Source organism: Fimicolochytrium jonesii, assembly GCF_025526975.1.
Source record: "Fimicolochytrium jonesii strain JEL569 chromosome Unknown EV422scaffold_9, whole genome shotgun sequence".
NCBI lineage: Eukaryota > Fungi > Chytridiomycota > Chytridiomycetes > Spizellomycetales > Powellomycetaceae > Fimicolochytrium > Fimicolochytrium jonesii.
The window spans coordinates 91,477-107,086 of NW_026515676.1; the positions used below are offsets into that span (position 1 = coordinate 91,477).

The 15,610-nt window shown below is 52.4% G+C and overlaps 7 protein-coding genes across 7 annotated transcripts; 3 read left to right on the plus strand and 4 right to left on the minus strand.

Moving 5' to 3' along the window:
* Window positions 1-152: 152 nt before the first annotated feature.
* On the plus strand, window positions 153-611 carry EV422DRAFT_566727 (mitochondrial ATP synthase epsilon chain-domain-containing protein; the record flags this gene model as incomplete). The annotated part of the gene is made up of 3 exons (XM_053072470.1): window positions 153-184; window positions 304-439; window positions 573-611. The coding sequence occupies 3 exons, from the start codon at window positions 153-155 to the stop codon at window positions 609-611; spliced, it is 207 nt and encodes a 68-aa protein (XP_052926132.1).
* A 673-nt stretch (window positions 612-1,284) lies between these two features.
* EV422DRAFT_425654 (TB2/DP1, HVA22 family-domain-containing protein) lies at window positions 1,285-2,527 on the minus strand. Its single transcript, XM_053067133.1, has 4 exons — window positions 2,065-2,527; window positions 1,737-1,843; window positions 1,460-1,640; window positions 1,285-1,374 (listed from the first exon to the last, which is right to left on the minus strand). The coding sequence occupies exons 1-4, from the start codon at window positions 2,158-2,160 to the stop codon at window positions 1,294-1,296; spliced, it is 465 nt and encodes a 154-aa protein (XP_052926133.1). The 5' UTR covers window positions 2,161-2,527; the 3' UTR covers window positions 1,285-1,293.
* Window positions 2,528-2,894: 367 nt separating this feature from the next.
* Window positions 2,895-5,009, plus strand: EV422DRAFT_505772 (uncharacterized protein; the record flags this gene model as incomplete). The annotated part of the gene is made up of 3 exons (XM_053068510.1): window positions 2,895-3,266; window positions 3,365-4,029; window positions 4,097-5,009. 3 exons carry the CDS (start codon window positions 2,895-2,897, stop codon window positions 5,007-5,009), a joined length of 1,950 nt encoding a protein of 649 aa, XP_052926134.1.
* Window positions 5,010-5,365: 356 nt separating this feature from the next.
* On the minus strand, window positions 5,366-6,609 carry EV422DRAFT_505773 (glutathione S-transferase; the record flags this gene model as incomplete). The annotated part of the gene is made up of 7 exons (XM_053068511.1): window positions 5,366-5,493; window positions 5,601-5,773; window positions 5,843-6,026; window positions 6,102-6,128; window positions 6,217-6,256; window positions 6,328-6,386; window positions 6,456-6,609. The coding sequence occupies 7 exons, from the start codon at window positions 6,607-6,609 to the stop codon at window positions 5,366-5,368; spliced, it is 765 nt and encodes a 254-aa protein (XP_052926135.1).
* Window positions 6,610-7,244: 635 nt separating this feature from the next.
* EV422DRAFT_425487 (armadillo-type protein) lies at window positions 7,245-11,934 on the minus strand. Its single transcript, XM_053067131.1, has 21 exons — window positions 11,588-11,934; window positions 11,357-11,517; window positions 11,221-11,292; window positions 10,927-11,148; window positions 10,650-10,853; window positions 10,243-10,590; window positions 10,074-10,172; window positions 9,901-10,007; window positions 9,691-9,830; window positions 9,467-9,629; window positions 9,191-9,405; window positions 8,976-9,124; window positions 8,591-8,908; window positions 8,438-8,527; window positions 8,216-8,379; window positions 8,053-8,141; window positions 7,964-7,993; window positions 7,723-7,889; window positions 7,607-7,655; window positions 7,449-7,543; window positions 7,245-7,382 (listed from the first exon to the last, which is right to left on the minus strand). Exons 1-21 carry the CDS (start codon window positions 11,709-11,711, stop codon window positions 7,260-7,262), a joined length of 3,129 nt encoding a protein of 1,042 aa, XP_052926136.1. The 5' UTR covers window positions 11,712-11,934; the 3' UTR covers window positions 7,245-7,259.
* Window positions 11,935-12,229: 295 nt separating this feature from the next.
* Window positions 12,230-12,559, plus strand: EV422DRAFT_489697 (uncharacterized protein; the record flags this gene model as incomplete). Its single annotated transcript, XM_053067450.1, has 1 exon — window positions 12,230-12,559. A coding segment is annotated over one exon (330 nt), but the record flags the coding sequence as incomplete, so codon positions are not given.
* Window positions 12,560-12,749: 190 nt separating this feature from the next.
* Window positions 12,750-15,257, minus strand: EV422DRAFT_425352 (Sucrase/ferredoxin-like-domain-containing protein). Its single transcript, XM_053067130.1, has 5 exons — window positions 14,833-15,257; window positions 13,968-14,771; window positions 13,819-13,903; window positions 13,657-13,752; window positions 12,750-13,583 (listed from the first exon to the last, which is right to left on the minus strand). The coding sequence occupies exons 1-5, from the start codon at window positions 15,116-15,118 to the stop codon at window positions 12,869-12,871; spliced, it is 1,986 nt and encodes a 661-aa protein (XP_052926138.1). The 5' UTR covers window positions 15,119-15,257; the 3' UTR covers window positions 12,750-12,868.
* Window positions 15,258-15,610: the final 353 nt, after the last annotated feature.

Sequence of the window (15,610 nt, forward strand, 5' to 3'; positions counted from 1 at the left end):
AAACTCTGTGGAAAGTTACGGGAGGCATCGGCGGCTGCGCCACACCCGTCCATAACGTGTCCCTAATGGAACAACGACGACTCAATTTCGAGCGATCCACCATCGATTCCCGCCATACATCCCAACGCAAACCCCCCACAGCGTAACCGACAATGTCGTTCTTCTGGAGGGAAGCTGGTATGACGTACGTATCCTAAGCTTCCCAGAACACATCCCATCATTCCCCTTCCCGACCTGAGCTTCAGCCGACGGCTAAATTCCGATTTTGATGTGGGCCTGACTTTCTCTCCTATACCTTTTTAGATACCTGCAATACGCCAACGTCTCGGCCAAGGCGCTTCGCAACGTTTTGAAGGAAAACGCTAAGGTTCTTGCCCTCCGTCGTGAGGAGCAGTACGCAAAGGTGCAGGTCTGGAAGGATGGAAAGCAGGGTGACTCGGTACGTTTACGGGAGTTTTCGAAATTAACTTTTTGTTGGCTGGCTCGGGTTCTCTGTAGATGGGGAGTCTATGGAAGAAGCCATGTCCGCTTCTAGCAGATTCACTGACTCTATTCTGATTTTTATTTTGCAGAAAGTCATTGACGCCTCGGGCAACAAGACTGGACACTAGTGTATTTTCCCCGCAACAATATCCACCTTCTCTGCCCATGCCGCTGGAAACGTAAATAAATAGAAAGCGATCTAGAGCATCGAAGATCTGACTGGAAGTTTAGTGGGAGCGTTCTGAAACAGAGCGGATTTGCGTTTTCGAATGGAATTCGTGAACAACAACAACAACACTGAGGGGACGAATGGAAGTGGTGTCGTGTATGATGGGGTGGGCGGACATGGGTTGCGTCTTGGAGCGTACTCGGAAGATGTCAGGGGGGGTTACGTTCCAGTGAAGGGAATCATTCGTTAGGCCACTTTCAGGGGCGGATGCTGGCATGGCGTGGGTCTCGGACGGCTGATAAGCCACACGACTGAACACCTGCAGACTGTCATACAGCGGTTTTACCGTTCCCTCCTCCATATCAGGGTCAGCTACAAGATGCAGTCCAGATCCAAATGCTTTCCTGAGGGAAGCAGATCCTACAGACTTCCGGGAAAGCAGAATGGATCCCAAAGGAGATCCAAGCGCATCAAGGAGATCTCCGAGCTAAAGGTTTCTCTTCGCAGGTCAGGGTACGCAATTGCGGTACCAACCAAAAGCTACATCTCTTAATAAACTTCTATTATGCATAAGGGAATCAAGTTCCGGGATGAGTGGTAATCTAGTGTATGGGGTTCCATGAGGCTCGCTAAGGTAAAATCTACTTGGTAAGGTCCTTCTGGTTGTGCTTGAAGAAAGGCTCAAAGTGAGGCAAGATGAAGTCGTGAAGGTGTTTTGCGCCCTACAGGAATGGGATTACGGTTACGGTTCTTAGAATGATTGCCTTGTCCACCGTGGATCGCCCTCCAAAATCTCCAGGCACTCACATCGTATTTGGGCAAGAACATGAGGAATGTTCCAACAAGCTTGGCGACGTAGTACAGAGGGAAGTAGTAGAGGATAGTCCCCGCCTTTAACTCGACGAGGGACAAAAGTCCGAGGAACCAGAAGTATGTAACCCAGACCTTCAGGGATTCGACATCGTTCTTCGAGGACGCTTCAAATGCCCTGCGAAAAAAGATCGATGAGTGAACCTGAAAAGAATCGCGGAAGGCGTCCATCGCAGAAACGATCGCTGCTCATGCATTGCAAGCTTATACGTACCGGTAGGTGGGGTAGATGAGAGCAAGGACGGTGGTAGTGAGGCCGGCCCAGATGTTGAAGAAGACGGAGATGGAGACCAAAACGTATATGGCAAGAGTGAAGTACGTCTATGAATAGGGCGAATGGAAGTGCAGTCAAATTGAGAGGAAGTTCATCGGGAGAAAGCTGAATAGTATCGTCTCCAAAAAACTTCCACGCAACGCTCGTCGCCATCCCGAACCAGTGCTCCAATCCGAGACACCGAACAAGCAATATCTCCCGTTGCCCCCTGCCTTCCTCTATCCCTTGCTCAATCCCGATCCAACAGCTTCCCCATTTACAAACGAACCTTGGGAACACCCGTCGCCGCCTCAATTCGGTTCAGAGTCCGGAACTTTGCGAGGTAGTTGTCGAACTGCTGTTGGTAGGGGGTGATTTTGTCCATTTTGTCGTATCTGGGAAGAAGGAAAGTATGCGGTGCGCGGGTTGAGGCTCAGTGAAGGACGCTTGTTCTGGCGAGTATAGGTAGTAGATAGATTGCTTAATACTGCTGCAATGCCGATGGCGATGTCGAGGAGGGTGTTCGCCGTAGCGGCCTCGCTGCGGTATGAATGACGAAAAAAAGTCAACGCGCAAACATGCAAATTGACACTCTCTACTACTCCTAGGCGTGGCTTTCATTTCGCCCGCATCTCTTGCATGTGCACACTGCCAACACCCACAACCCACACCACCTCACCACCTAGGTCTGCGGTCGTGCCGTGCCACTGCCGGCAAGTGGGATATATATACAGCATATACAGTATGATGTTTTCGCGCAAATTCGGAGCGTTCAAAATCAAAAAAAAACCCGTGTTGTGTCTGTGCGTGCGGCGGAGGATAATATGGCAATCGGTGTTCTATATACGATGGGGGTTTGGGAGACAGAGGCGAGAACTACTATCCTGTGCCCCGCCAAATCGCCGCCGATATGTGTTCGGATTGCTGCTGACCGAGTCGCACAATATATAGGAGCATCTGTCGCTAAGCGACTCGGTCTTTATACGGGTGGGTGCTAGACGGCTGTCGGTGTGGACTCATTTGCGCCGAACACTCCCTACACTTTTCGTGGGTGTAGCTTCATAGATATAGAAAAGCAGCCCGCTATTGGGGCGGTCTTGTGGGCTGCAAAAAGTAACGATGTCGGAGGCTCCACCGCCAGCGGCCTTGGCCATCCCACCGCCCGCCGTGAGCATCGACGTTACTCGTCCTGCCAACCATCGCATCCGTCCACTTGCGGCCCTATCGACTTCCAACCCTTGCCCCTTAAACACTGACACCAATGCTCCCCTCCCGCCTGCAACTCCACTGACGAGCAGATCGACTATATTCTGCCCGCTCCCCGCTCGCAGTTTTGACGACCTGGGCAGTCCCTTATCCCCGACGACACCTGTAAGCCCCAATGTCCCGTTTCCGGCTAGCGTGACACGTTTGAGGACAATTGCGGTCACGCTGATGGCCTTGATGTTCCTAGCGGCCAGTGCTCAAAATGTGTATCGGTACATTAACCAGGTACGTGCCGTAGGGAGACGAGAGGAGATCTGATCTGTGACTTATCCCACCGGTGCTGTGTGCTAAAAATTCGACGTTGAATCCTGATGGGCTCCTAGACGCCGCTGATTAAACACACAATTCGCACCACACAACTGCAAATCCCAAACATCATATTCTGTCTCAACCCAGAACAATACGGAAACCCGATCGCAACATCTTTCATCAATGGAGACGCGGAGCCGACTTGCTTCGGTGATATTGCCCTTCAAACAAGCGACGAAATCGGAGTGGTGAACTTAACTCAATATGTTCAACCAGTGACATTGCCATCCGAGGCGCAATTTTTGACTTGGAGGTTACCTGACAACGCTTCTGTCATTTGCCACCGATTTTCCTCCCCGAATTTGCAGTTTACGGCCTACTCGAAAGAGGCGTATTCCGCTTCGGAGAACAGCGTTTCTGTTGTTACTTGCGGTTACGACTACAGACCCTCGGAACGAACGAACGCGAATGGGAGAGATTGGGAGAGGCGAAATGATAGACTGCACACCGCCATCTTTACGGCCGGCAGTGATGTCACACGTCTCTCTAAACTGCCAGCCGAGGTCGTGTGCAATACTACGCTCGACGTGTACCTCACTTACGAGAACACAAAGGCACTGAAGGGTGATATGCAGACGAAAATCAGGTGGGCCCTGGGTCAGAGTATCGTGTGGTACTATTCACAATCATTGGCGACCTACGTTGATCCCCACCGCCTGGCCACGGGAAGGAATTACAGGTTAGCCTCCCATTGTTCATCATGTGTGCACACCACTAGCTCATGTCTTTTCTTCTCCGCCCGTCAGTGCCTACATCCGTATATCCGCCATCAACGAGCTCGAAGATATCAACGAACCCAACGTGTACATGGTCAGCGTGAAGGAGGAAGTCCCATCTTTGTCACCGATTGACATCTTTGTTACCGTCGGAGGTGTCTTATCCTTCCTCACGACGGTCTTCCTCTTCCTATTCGGATCGCGTCGATTGACGCCATTCGGGTTCGTCCACGCGATCTTCTCGAGACAGATGAAGAAGTACTTGAGGACCAAGTATGGGGACTTCACAAGCTTGGCTGACGTGGCGGTGCCAAAACCTAAGCGGCCCAAGAGACGGAAGCAAAGAAGGAGCCCGAAGAGCCCTGAAAAATCAATGGATGTGTACTCGGGCAGCAGTAACGATGCGAAGAAGGCAGCGGGGGAAAAGGGATTCCCGTTGACCTCGCCCGTCGCAAGCCTGGACAAAAACGGCGAAAAGGAACACTCTCCCCTGCGGTATCCCTTCCCAGCCGAGACTCCGCAGGGAAGTCCAACGACGCCAGCTACACCCATCCCGGCGATAACAAGGAACGATCCGTCTCCCACATCTCCCATCGGATTCTCAACCCTTCCCTCACCAACCACCTCAAATTTACAACACCACCAACATTTCCTAGATCTAGCCCGCCAACGCCGCTGGGTCGAAGAGCAGCGGCGCGTAGGCGGATCGAGTGCGTGGACGGCGGCCGCTACTCCAACATCCGCCGTCGGGGACCCGCGGATATTCCTCAGTTCGCCCGCAGAGCAGAGACATCTGAGGGCGTTGGAGAACTTCTTGTCGGAGTTCTTTGTCGACACGGATATTGCTGTGCCGATCGTGGGCAAGCTGACAAGGCGGAAGGGGAAGACTGGAGGGGACGTGGCTGGGGATGGAAGTGGGAAGGACCCGGAGAATAACGTCTGATCTTGGATAGCGCGATGGCTGGCCCATCTCTTGAGCTACCGTGGTTGACTGCAAGTGCGACATTTCCGCGGCGTACCTATGCCACGGTTTTAGATAGATCTTAGTAGTTTGATTAGACATATACCCTTTCCAGTTACTTTGAATGTAGGAAGGCATACATTGGCGATATGTCGCCATGCCCGAAGTGCCCTCTATTGATGAGAACGTTGATGTTTAACACTCCTTGAATTCGCCAAGTTTTGCGAACTCAATATAGGACGCCCTCTATCTGGTGCTAGAAGCTATCTAGTTCACGGGAGTCCCACGTAGTCCAACTCATGTCTTAGCAACCCCACCCGTCACACTGCTCGCCTTACTCAAACCTTAAAATCATTCTCGATGAGATTGTTCTTACGTGGCACATTCATTCCGCGAAGCACCGCGGGACGCTTAGCGGCCCGGTGGAGCCACTGGTCCACTAATGGAAGCTCCTCGAGGCTTAAACCTGCCCAATTGTGTGCCGCAACTGTGGTGACAAGGTCAGACAAGGTCCTCAGCTGCAAGTGTGCTCCCCGATCTCGTTGCCACCGTGACCAACGTTAGACCACTTACCCCAACCAAAGCACGCAACATCCGCCAGCGAGTACTCTCCAATGAGATACTCCCTGCCGTCGCTCAGCTGACGCTCCATGACGCTATACAAGCGCTTGGTCTCATCTTGGTAGCGCTTGATTGCGTATGGAATGTTTTCCGGCGCGTAACGAAAGAAGTGATTCGCTTGACCCCTTTTCAATTGCACGCGTCGGTTGGATTAGCCTCCATCGCGCGAAGGGCCATGTGGCGACCGCACTTACTGCATAGGGCCAAGCCCGCCCATCTGCCAGTTGAGCCACTGGATGGCCTCACTGCGCTTGTTTGCGTCTTCGGAAAGAAGGATATTCTTGGGATCGTGGTGTTCTGCCAAGTACATCAGGATGGCCCCGGTCTCAAACACGGGGAAGTCACCGCGGCTGTGGTCGACGATCGCTGGGATCCTGCCTGCGGGGACATCCCAAATCACACATCATCTTCTCCAGTTCCAGCTGCGATAATCGTTCGACAGTGTTTGATTACCATTGGGGTTGATCTTCAAGAACCATTCTATATGGGGTTGGAAAGAGTATGACCAACATTATTGTTCCGCAAGGAACCTCAACCACTAAACTACCCGTAGGTTCCATTGACTAACCTTCCTTTTGAACATTTTCTGTGATGTCGACTTCTACGACCTAGCCCCTTGAGCGTCAGCCACACAGAACCCCTATGACAAACGCTGCTGATAGACGCAGGCCTCCCGTACTTTGTATTTGAGTCCAAGTTCTTCGAGACCGATGCTGGCCTTCTGGCCGTTGGGAGTCCCTACATGGAGGAATTGGTGCAAGATGACGTCTTGAAGTTAGATCTCCCTTCGAACACGACATAACGAACCAAAAGTGTAGAGGGTAATCTTGGGGGATGCAGACGCTGTGGCGTATGTTTGCATGCGAGCTCGGAATTGTGATGTGCGACATGCGTGCGATCGGAAGGTATCGACTGTGAGGTAGGCCAGTTTAGACGGCTGTCCTTTGATAGCGGCGGCCATATTGCCGAGGACCTTTGACGAAAGATCCTACAACGGGCTCAGGCTCTCCTGTCAGCCTCCTCCGCCTCTCAGCCTTCCTCCGCACACGTCACCAGTTGGGGAGATTGACAACACGTCGTAAGCAGACATTGTTGACAGGATGTGAGCTCGCCCCTGGTCGGAACTACTCGTTCATGTATTGTTTGAGCTGGCATCATCACCTAGTCCCTAGGCGCTTCTTTGAACATGCCGAGGGGAGCTAGCGTCACTTGCGTACCGTGGGCGTACCGTGGTCGTTCTCCCTTTTTCTATTATGCTCCATACTTAATAGACACCACAATCCTGCTTTCTACTCGACTATCAGTCTTCTATGCATTTTTCATTCGATGCAATGGCCCGTTGTCCGCAACGATTCTAGAGTTCTTGAGGACATCGCGCTCAAACTACTAAAACTTGTCACTGTCCGCAACAATTCGGCGACTTTTTCGATCCTATGTATTCTTCATACGCCCATGCCGCCAAGGCTATTTTCGACTATTGTACAACATCCCCGCTACGATGTCCTATGTATAACCAACCTGCACGTCATCAATCTCCTTCAGCACCTCGAATACATCGGACCAACCACGATGGGCCTATGACCATCCTCGGCGCGACCGCTGCACACTATATCAACCGCTCAGAACAACCCTAACGTACTCCTTTTCTTTGCCGTTGAGGTACTGCTCACAGAGCGCAGAAAAGGAGTTCATATCAGTTTGCGCACAAGTCCGCAGGAATTCCGTTAGGTACGCCTAGATGGGATTTCATGTCAGTCTGGCGAATCAAGTGATGCTGCCACAAGATAGGACATATCGCACCTTTAGATCGATCTTGTAGACGGGGTCATTTGACGCTTCAGCGTTGTCTTTGCCCAGGTTTTCTAACTCATCAGCGCCTAAATCGCCCATCATCCCTATGAAAGCAAAGACTATCAGCACTCAAACCACTCGACAACTGATCTCCCGATGTTCCTCACCTTTCATTACAGGATCGGCGCCAATGAAATCGTCCTCCCATTCTTCACTCTGTCAAAGTTACATGCCCCTGTCAGACAGCTATCAGACAACCTAAGTTGGGAGACCCTGGACGCACCTCATCCTCATCGTCCCAACTGCCTTCCTCGTCGCCATCATCTTCATCTCGGTAGTTCCCTCTTGTGGAAAGCTTGCCCATTTGACTGTCCGATTGATGTTGGAGTTCCACAAGGATCAGCTTGATCGCCTTCGCCGGAAAGGGGATAATGGAGAACTGTTGTGGCTCTGTTTGGGAAACAGCTGAGTATGAACAAGTGGATGTGCTTTGCAACGATTTCAAGAACTCATGAAAGACCCACTTTTCTGACTCATGGACCGAGTGACAATTTCTGAGCAAATTCCTTGTAAGTATTCGTCAGTGACTTTACGCAGCCACCATGCAACTCACTATTAGAAGTGACGATTTCGTCTCCTTTGACCATTATGTTGTTCAAACGTGGATCCCGCGTCTCAAACACTTTTGTGAGACCAATCGCGCTGTGAATCGACAGATCAGGCCGACGTTAGCTCCAAAAGTCTATACTGACACAAACGCGAAAAGGGATAAATACCTCAATTTGATGGTGAGGAAACCTTGGAAGTCGGTGAATTGTTCTGCCCACGCCGTCAGAACGATTTCCAGCCCGCTCTTCCCAGAGACATTCACAGAAGACAGAAAATCCAGCGTGCCCGCCGTTTGCTGAATAAATAGGTTGGCGAACACGAGAACCAGTTGCTGCCGGTTTTTTCGATAGTTAGCATTGGTATTTTGAGATTTTCCGAAATATCTGTACCTGAATGAACGACGGTGTCTTTGACACAGCCAGCTTTTGCAAGACAGCGTCCAGGATTTGTGGCAGAACCGGCATAATATCATTTCCAGCCTACCACCAATCAGACCTTGTGAGTAGATTGCGAATGGAATTTCGCAGTGGTGCCTGACATACCTTCTGAATGAGTGCATTTATTAGGTCGCCGACAAAGATTCCAGCGCTCTCGCTATGATTGGGGCGGCATAGTTTGGCAATAAACGCAACAATAAGATCAAGCCCCGAATGTCCCTCATGAGACCATTTGGCGATTCCCGCAAAGTCCCTTTGTACGAGTGCCCGGATCGTATCCTGGCCATTCTGCAGTATCGCGGCCTGGTCTTCCGTCACAGTGTGTAGCAGCATGATCACTTGCGGGAAGACCGACGACCTGTACTCTGGCGCGAACGGTTCCGGGGCGTTCTTGATCAGGTCGGTCATCAATGAGAGCGCCGTCTTATTAAGGAAGAGTTTTCCATTAGTTATACAAACCAAGGATGTCAGATGACGACTCTCTACATACCGCCACGGCTGACGGCATATTGTGCACATTTTCCGCCTGCAGCACATCCCGTAAAGCTGGGATCATCCGCTCTTGGAGGCGAGGCGCAATCATTTCGTTGGAAGCCAATATCGAGAACAGATCGACCACAACTTCCGACAGGTGGTAATCTAAGCATATCAACGGTCAATTGCTGCGACAACGCGAAGCGATCTGCTTCATACGAATCGGCATACCTTCAGCATTTCGGTTCCAGACGTGCAGGACCATTGTCGTGAGAGGGTCAACGTATTGCGCCGTGATCTCCTTGTTGACTTGGATGACCATCTCCAAGGTCTCGAGGAGAAGGGCAAGCACTTCGTCACTAGCAGCTTCCGTAAGACCCACGATGCCTTGAATCATAGCCGCTTGGAAGGGTATCAGGCTCTGTGGTCCAAGAGTTCCACAGAAGCTAAAATGATGTTGGTTAGAGGTTTCATAGATACCTTGGGAACACGTAATAATTGACACACTTTTGGAGAGCCTTCACGGCCGAGATCTTGACGGCAGGATTCGTAACGTTCGGGCCCAATGCCTCCACCGCTGCTGTCATGTACTGTGTCACAGTCTCATCAGATAATATCTCAGCAAATCGGCTGGACAGCCATAGCGATCGACCCTGCAAGAATGGGCATTCTGGTAGCCAGTCGTCAGCCAGATACGATTTTCAGGCCTGGAGGTAATTCGAGATACGCACCGTTGCACCGCATGTCGGCAAGGACAACATGGTTGAAGAAACCTTCCATGTCGAAGACAAAGCTCTGTTGTTGCAGCCCATCGATGAAAATGTCGCTGACCCTGCCGACCGATAGCAGACATGCCTCGTGAACTTTCCACCTTCAAAGATAACAGACGATTAGCTCGGCTTGATTGAGGCGTATGCCCCGAGGCAATCGTGGAAACATACCAATTCACATCGCCGGCTGCGCGGGCCTGAGTCGACTCTTGTAATTTTGCTTGAACCACGTGCGAAATGGCCTGAAGGGTCTCTTGCGAGTAGAACTCGGCCAAAGACTATGAGAGAATGCAGTAATGAGACGCTTGAAGATATCTCTCGACGGCGGCGAACTGAGCACATACCATCAACAGCTCCTCTGCAGCGATTCTGATATTGAAAGTCAGCGCCTCATCGCTGTCATCCTGGATATACTGATTCATGTCGTTGACCCATGTGTCTTGCTGCAATCATGCGAGATACCAGACGTGAGTTTCGGTGTGAATTTAATTGCTCGAGTGCAGATGCACCAACCAGCTCAGCAGTGATCTGCAGATACGTCAAGCAGACGCCAACCAACTGCGGTAGTAGCTGCCCAGCCTCTCGCGCCCCGCTCACGCCGGAAGAGAAGAAATGCCGCAGATGGCGCTTCTTTGCAACAATCTGCATGAACTCTAGCAGCGAGTACAGTAAACTCTCGAATCCCAAGATCTCGCCATCGCTATCCACATCCTCTGTTTCGATGACATCGTCGTCCGGGTTGACTCGCTCCCGCACGTATTGGGGTTGTAGGGCCACGAGATGATTCCAGATGGGTTCCAAGAACTCCGTGATGTATGTCGCCATGAGCTTGGGGAACTGCTTCAACAGCTTACATAATGTCTGGAGCGGTATGTCAGACTTTCAACTGCATATGCTCGGACCACAACGAGAATAGTTACCCGAAGGATCTCATGTTTGACGGGAACGGTCTCCGCGGGCGTTTCCACAAAAGACAAGATCTCCTTGAAAGTTGCCATCCACCGCGGTATAACGGGATCCAGATATAATGATATGACATTCGGATGCTCTTCGGACACGGTATAGATCATCGCGCTGAAATCCCGGAATACTGCCAACGCCCGCGATCTATCCCGAGGATGCGTCTGCATCGGACGCAGAATGTTGTCAGTACACCCACCGTGGATTCTCGGCCACGCCTCGTCAGACATCACATACGTTGACGTCCGCAAAGATCCTGTGAAGCTCGGGCAGAAGTGCAGGCGCGATGTACGGGAAGTGTGTATCCGTCAAGTCATCTCGGACGAACTCGGCCAACACGCGCATGGCACCGTGAACCTGATCGCCATCGCCGCTTCGAAGCGCGGGGATGATGTAGTCGAACAGATTGGGCCAGGCTTCCGGGAAGTCGAAATGCGCAATCTGCGCTACTACGTATGCCTGCAGGTCGAAGAGCGACGTCGGTCAGAAAGATGCACTTCCTCGAAGTATGCGTGAATGTGTGCTCCTTACGCTAATGACACGTATCTGCTTGGTGGGGTCCGCAATGCCCCTGATCATCAGATTCCTAACACTGGATTTGACCTGGAGTGACCATGCATGAATATGCAAAGTCCCATAGCAAGCTTTCGCTGTCAGCTGAGCCCACCTCTTCGGGAATGTCTCTCGTGGTCACTCCCAGGATCCCCTGCTCCACTTTGCCGGTCCACCTATCGCCAACATACTTCCTCAACGTCACAGCTGATAGCTGCCTTTCAGCAAAGGGGTACGTTTGAGTGACCACGATGCTCGCCAAGCACTTGGGATAGTCTGAGGTGCAGGGAACTTGAGTGATCTAGGGGAGTCCCAAGTCATAATGCCGTAGCAGCGGGCTTCCTACCGGGGTGCTGAGAAGCCAGACCCTCCAGCTGCTGCTCTGCCAGTTTCCGAATGTGGGAGTCCTGGGAGAGACACCCACTCAGTGTGCTCAGAACCGTTTGTTCCATTGTGCCGCCTCCTAACATCCCTGTCAATTCGTGAGCGTTCAAAGTCCTCCGCCAGATAGTAAACCACTTATCAGGTCATACTTGTGTAGGCCAGAAAGAGAAGACCTTCCCTCTCGCTGAAGTCTTTATTGCAGTCCGTGGATATGTACGTATGTATAGTCTGGCGCTCTCCTTCTGACGGTTCCCACCCGTGCGAATTGTGCACCCTGTCCGAAAGAGCGAAGCGGTGCTGCCGACCAACGCGTTGACACTCCCTTCTCGCCTTCCTCGCCATTCAGTTCGCAACTCGACAAACTACGGACCTTCTTGACGATACAGATACAGTATCCAGGGCGGATGAGCCTTCATATTCAGTCGCAAGCCAGTTTTTCTTCTCCGGAATGTTGGCCAATCACGCCTCCTTGCTAAGGCAAGGTTCCTACCGCCGTCTCCTGTCCAAACCCCAGTTCCGCACAACCCACCTCCGTCTCTCGTCCACCCAACCACCAGCAGCATCCTCCAGCAGCAGCGCCACCGCTGCTGCATCCCCCGCCCGCGGCTGGCGCAAATACGCCCATCAATTCCGCAACCACCCGGCATCTCATTTGGTCTCCTTCGCCCTCCTGCACGAACTAACCGCAGTCATCCCACTGCCCTTGATCTACTTCCTCCTTTCAACCACCGAACTACCGATCCCTTTCCCCGACGATATCCTCGCGGACGGGAACCGACGGATGGGCAAGATGCTAAAGTATTTTGGGGTCGGGGAAGGGATCAGGGAGGACAGCAAGGCGATGCTGTATATGGCGACGAGTTACGCGGTGGTCAAGGCTGCGATGCCGTTGAGGATTGGGCTGTGTTTTGTCTTGACGCCGTGGTTTGCGAGGGTTGCTGTGGTACCGGTGCAGAATGGGGTGAGGAGATTCGCGGGGTTGTTTGGACGGTCAAAGAGTTCTTAGGACGTTATTCTGAGACGGAAGTCGCGAGGCCTGTTCCGGAGCACTCTTTTTTTGGTCGATGGCGAGGATAATCCGCCGATACCAAGACACGCGGGGAAATAAGCGGGAAATGTAGATATGATTTGTACAAGAAGAGCACTAGTAAAGACTAGAATTACAGATGCTAGAGACCCTCATAAACCGTAATGCCTGGGACGAATCCCATACCCTTCTACACGTAGCGAAACGCTTCTAAATCTAATCATCCAACCTACGCTTAGCTTTGTGCGCCTGCGCTCTCACATCCTCTTTGACTTTCTGTGCCGCGGTCTTATAACCGCCCTTAGTGCCCAGATTGAAGCCCATGCTCCTTAACTTCTTTGCCACAGTGGGCACTATGGCCGCAGTGATGCCCAACTTGATGGGCAGAAACATTTTCGTCATCGCCATTGCCAACAGTATGTTGGTCAACATGGCGTGAGTGGCTGGGTTCTTCAGCCACTCGGGCATGTGCCGTTCCCACCACGTCGGTTCCTTCGCTGTTTCGTCGTTCAACGCATCTGCCGCGCGAAGCTCGGGTTCTGGGTCGGCCGGGTGGAAGCCCAGGAACTCCTTGATCTTCCTGAACGCGGTCTTGATCTGTTTCTGGTCGATTCCCAGTACCATGATGGAGGTGAGGCAGGCGCAGAAGGTCATGAAGGACAGGGTGAGATAGGTGATGGTCGCTATCGGGCCGTATTCGCGGAGGAGGGATTTGAAGTCGCGCTTCGGCGGTTCTTGGGCGCCAGGTGGCGGTGGCGGTGGCGTGTTGAGCGGTGATTCGGAGGTGGTGGAGGCGAACCGGGTGTTTATGCGGGTTGCTGATGTTGCTGTCGATGGGGAACGTAAGGAATTGCTTCGGGCAAACGAGTGGAATCCCGATTGTTGTTGTCGCTGGCCGGCGGCGTTCGGTTGCCATGCATCCCGGAAATCACTGAGATGGAGAATGGTTGGCGTCTGTCCACTGCATTGCTTGACTGAGAAACGAAGGTCACTGATTCACTCACCTCATACTGGGAAACTTCCGAGGTACAGCTGTAGGGATCATCAATCGCACGCCATGGAGATCTCGCGTTGCCTTCAACTGGCAGGCGAGGCGAGATCTACAGAACGATTTGGTTGTGAGAACCGGTCCGCGGTACTTGTCCCCACCAGCGTAGCATGCTTACCCATCCGTCCGACCAACAGCATACTCTAGCATGTCTTCCTCCTCCTCTGTCACGGGTGGAAGCTTGTTTTGGTAAGCCGGGTCCACTATAGGTAGCGCAACTCGATCAGTCTTATGTCCGGAAGACAGTGGACGTTCACAGATGCATACCAATAACATGGCAGGTCGCACACTCCAAGTTGCCTCCGCATGTGCCTTCAAGGGACGGTAGGTCGTTGTCCCTGCCAATTTCCATCAATCTCGCTCCAACTGGCACCTCGAAAGTCTCCGTAGCATTGTCCGGTAGGATATACGTCAGAGAGATCGTTTCCTGGCTTGCCGCAGGGTTCGGCTGAGACTCGGCTCCCGCGCTCGACTTCGAAATCTCCGTTCTGTATATGCCCTCCTGCTCTTCTTTGGTCAAGCCCAATCGTCCCCTCCACTTGTCCCAGAGTACTTTGTTCTCCAACGCTGAGTCCAGCAACTTCCCTGCGTCTTCCTTTTCGAGAAGGCCGTACCAATTTCCGGCGGGGTAAACCACGGCGTTCCCTGCGTGTTTGTGGCCACCGATATGTGACACACCGTAGACCTTAACGGTGTCGGAGAGACCCCTCTTTGCCACTTCCTTCTTCAAGCTGTCATACAGTGGTAATCCCTTATCTCCGCACCGACAGTCTCGTGCACCATGGATGCAAACCAATATATGAAGTTTGTGGGGATCCTTCTCGAAGGCGATGCTGCTCTTCGAGCCTGCGGGCTCGGAGAAGAGCTTAGCGACTTTGGGGAAATCCGACACGGATACTGACGGAATGCGAATGCCGTCCGGTAGGATCAGAAGAGACCGGGAGCTGTCGTCCGATACCGGGTCAACATCAGGGGAAACGATACTACTCGCCCCATAGTCTGTCAAAGCTGATTGTAGAGCTGCGTAGTATTCATCCTGTTCGTTGATCTTCGATATCCAAGGGTTCGCACCTGCGCCAGAACGATATAAGCAGCCTGAAGAAATAGCACTCGACAGACAACGAGCACCTACGAGAGTTGACCAGGACGTGGCGCTTGTATTTGCCGACGGTGGCGACGTGCGGTGGCAAGTCGCTTGCACTATCCTCCTCATCTTTTCGTTCCTTCTTATCCTTCTTGCTGCCAAGAGAGGGTCGAGTAGTCGAAAAAGCAGCCACGGTTTCGTTTCTCGCATTGGCCCTCACAAGTGCGGCAGAACCGCGCGGGAATGCTCGTATCGTGAGAGAAGGTGAGACTGACGCCAGCCGAGACGCCCTGAGGGCGGACCTCGGGAGTGTTGTTCTTAAAGCGCTCAACATTGTGGGTTGACGGAATACCTTGCTGTCAAGGAGCGGCCTTCGGTGGGAGGAAAAGCGTCGGAGTGATGGTTTTATGGACCTTCGCGCTGGAAACTGTGGTAAGTAAGACCAGCGGGCTATGAGGTTGTCTGCAGCTCTATCTATCCCCTCACAGTCTCGAGCCCCCTCGCTGGCAAGCTGTTGTGGTTCAAGTTAGTTCCTGCGAGGTCTGTGGGGCTGACCAATGGCGTCGGAGAGGTCGGAGCGGAGAGGCCAGGGGCGCTAGCAACGGAATTCCTTCATTTCGTGGTGATTTCGTGGACAGCGCCAACCAGTGGCAGAGGAACGCGTTGTTGCGAGCTGAGGTCATGGATATCCCCATTCTTCTTTACCTTACATTCGACTTGCTGGACTGCGGATGCACTGTGAAACGATGCTAGGTTCTTCGCTGGGCATCTTCTCAAGGGTTCAAATGTCCTTCGTATTAGGTTTGCTGCAGGAAGGGAGCTCTGG

What these genes read in the sequence shown, in the direction of transcription:
- EV422DRAFT_425654 (XM_053067133.1), bottom strand. Translation starts at nt 2,160, where the DNA reads ATGGACAAAATCACCCCCTACCAACAGCAGTTCGACAACTACCTCGCA. An exon ending in CGGCGACGGGTGTTCCCAAG is followed by an intron (nt 1,844 to 2,064) that starts GTTCGTTTGTAA and finishes CCCTATTCATAG; the next exon opens with ACGTACTTCACTCTTGCCAT. An exon ending in CTCATCTACCCCACCTACCG is followed by an intron (nt 1,641 to 1,736) that starts GTACGTATAAGC and finishes CTTTTTTCGCAG; the next exon opens with GGCATTTGAAGCGTCCTCGA.
- EV422DRAFT_425487 (XM_053067131.1), bottom strand. Translation starts at nt 11,711, where the DNA reads ATGTTAGGAGGCGGCACAATGGAACAAACGGTTCTGAGCACACTGAGT. An exon ending in ATATGCCGTCAGCCGTGGCG is followed by an intron (nt 8,909 to 8,975) that starts GTATGTAGAGAG and finishes TTCCTTAATAAG; the next exon opens with ACGGCGCTCTCATTGATGAC. An exon ending in TCGGTCCATGAGTCAGAAAA is followed by an intron (nt 7,890 to 7,963) that starts GTGGGTCTTTCA and finishes TTTCCCAAACAG; the next exon opens with AGCCACAACAGTTCTCCATT.
- EV422DRAFT_425352 (XM_053067130.1), bottom strand. Translation starts at nt 15,118, where the DNA reads ATGTTGAGCGCTTTAAGAACAACACTCCCGAGGTCCGCCCTCAGGGCG. An exon ending in TGCGACCTGCCATGTTATTG is followed by an intron (nt 13,904 to 13,967) that starts GTATGCATCTGT and finishes CGCTACCTATAG; the next exon opens with TGGACCCGGCTTACCAAAAC. An exon ending in GCTGTTGGTCGGACGGATGG is followed by an intron (nt 13,753 to 13,818) that starts GTAAGCATGCTA and finishes ATCGTTCTGTAG; the next exon opens with ATCTCGCCTCGCCTGCCAGT.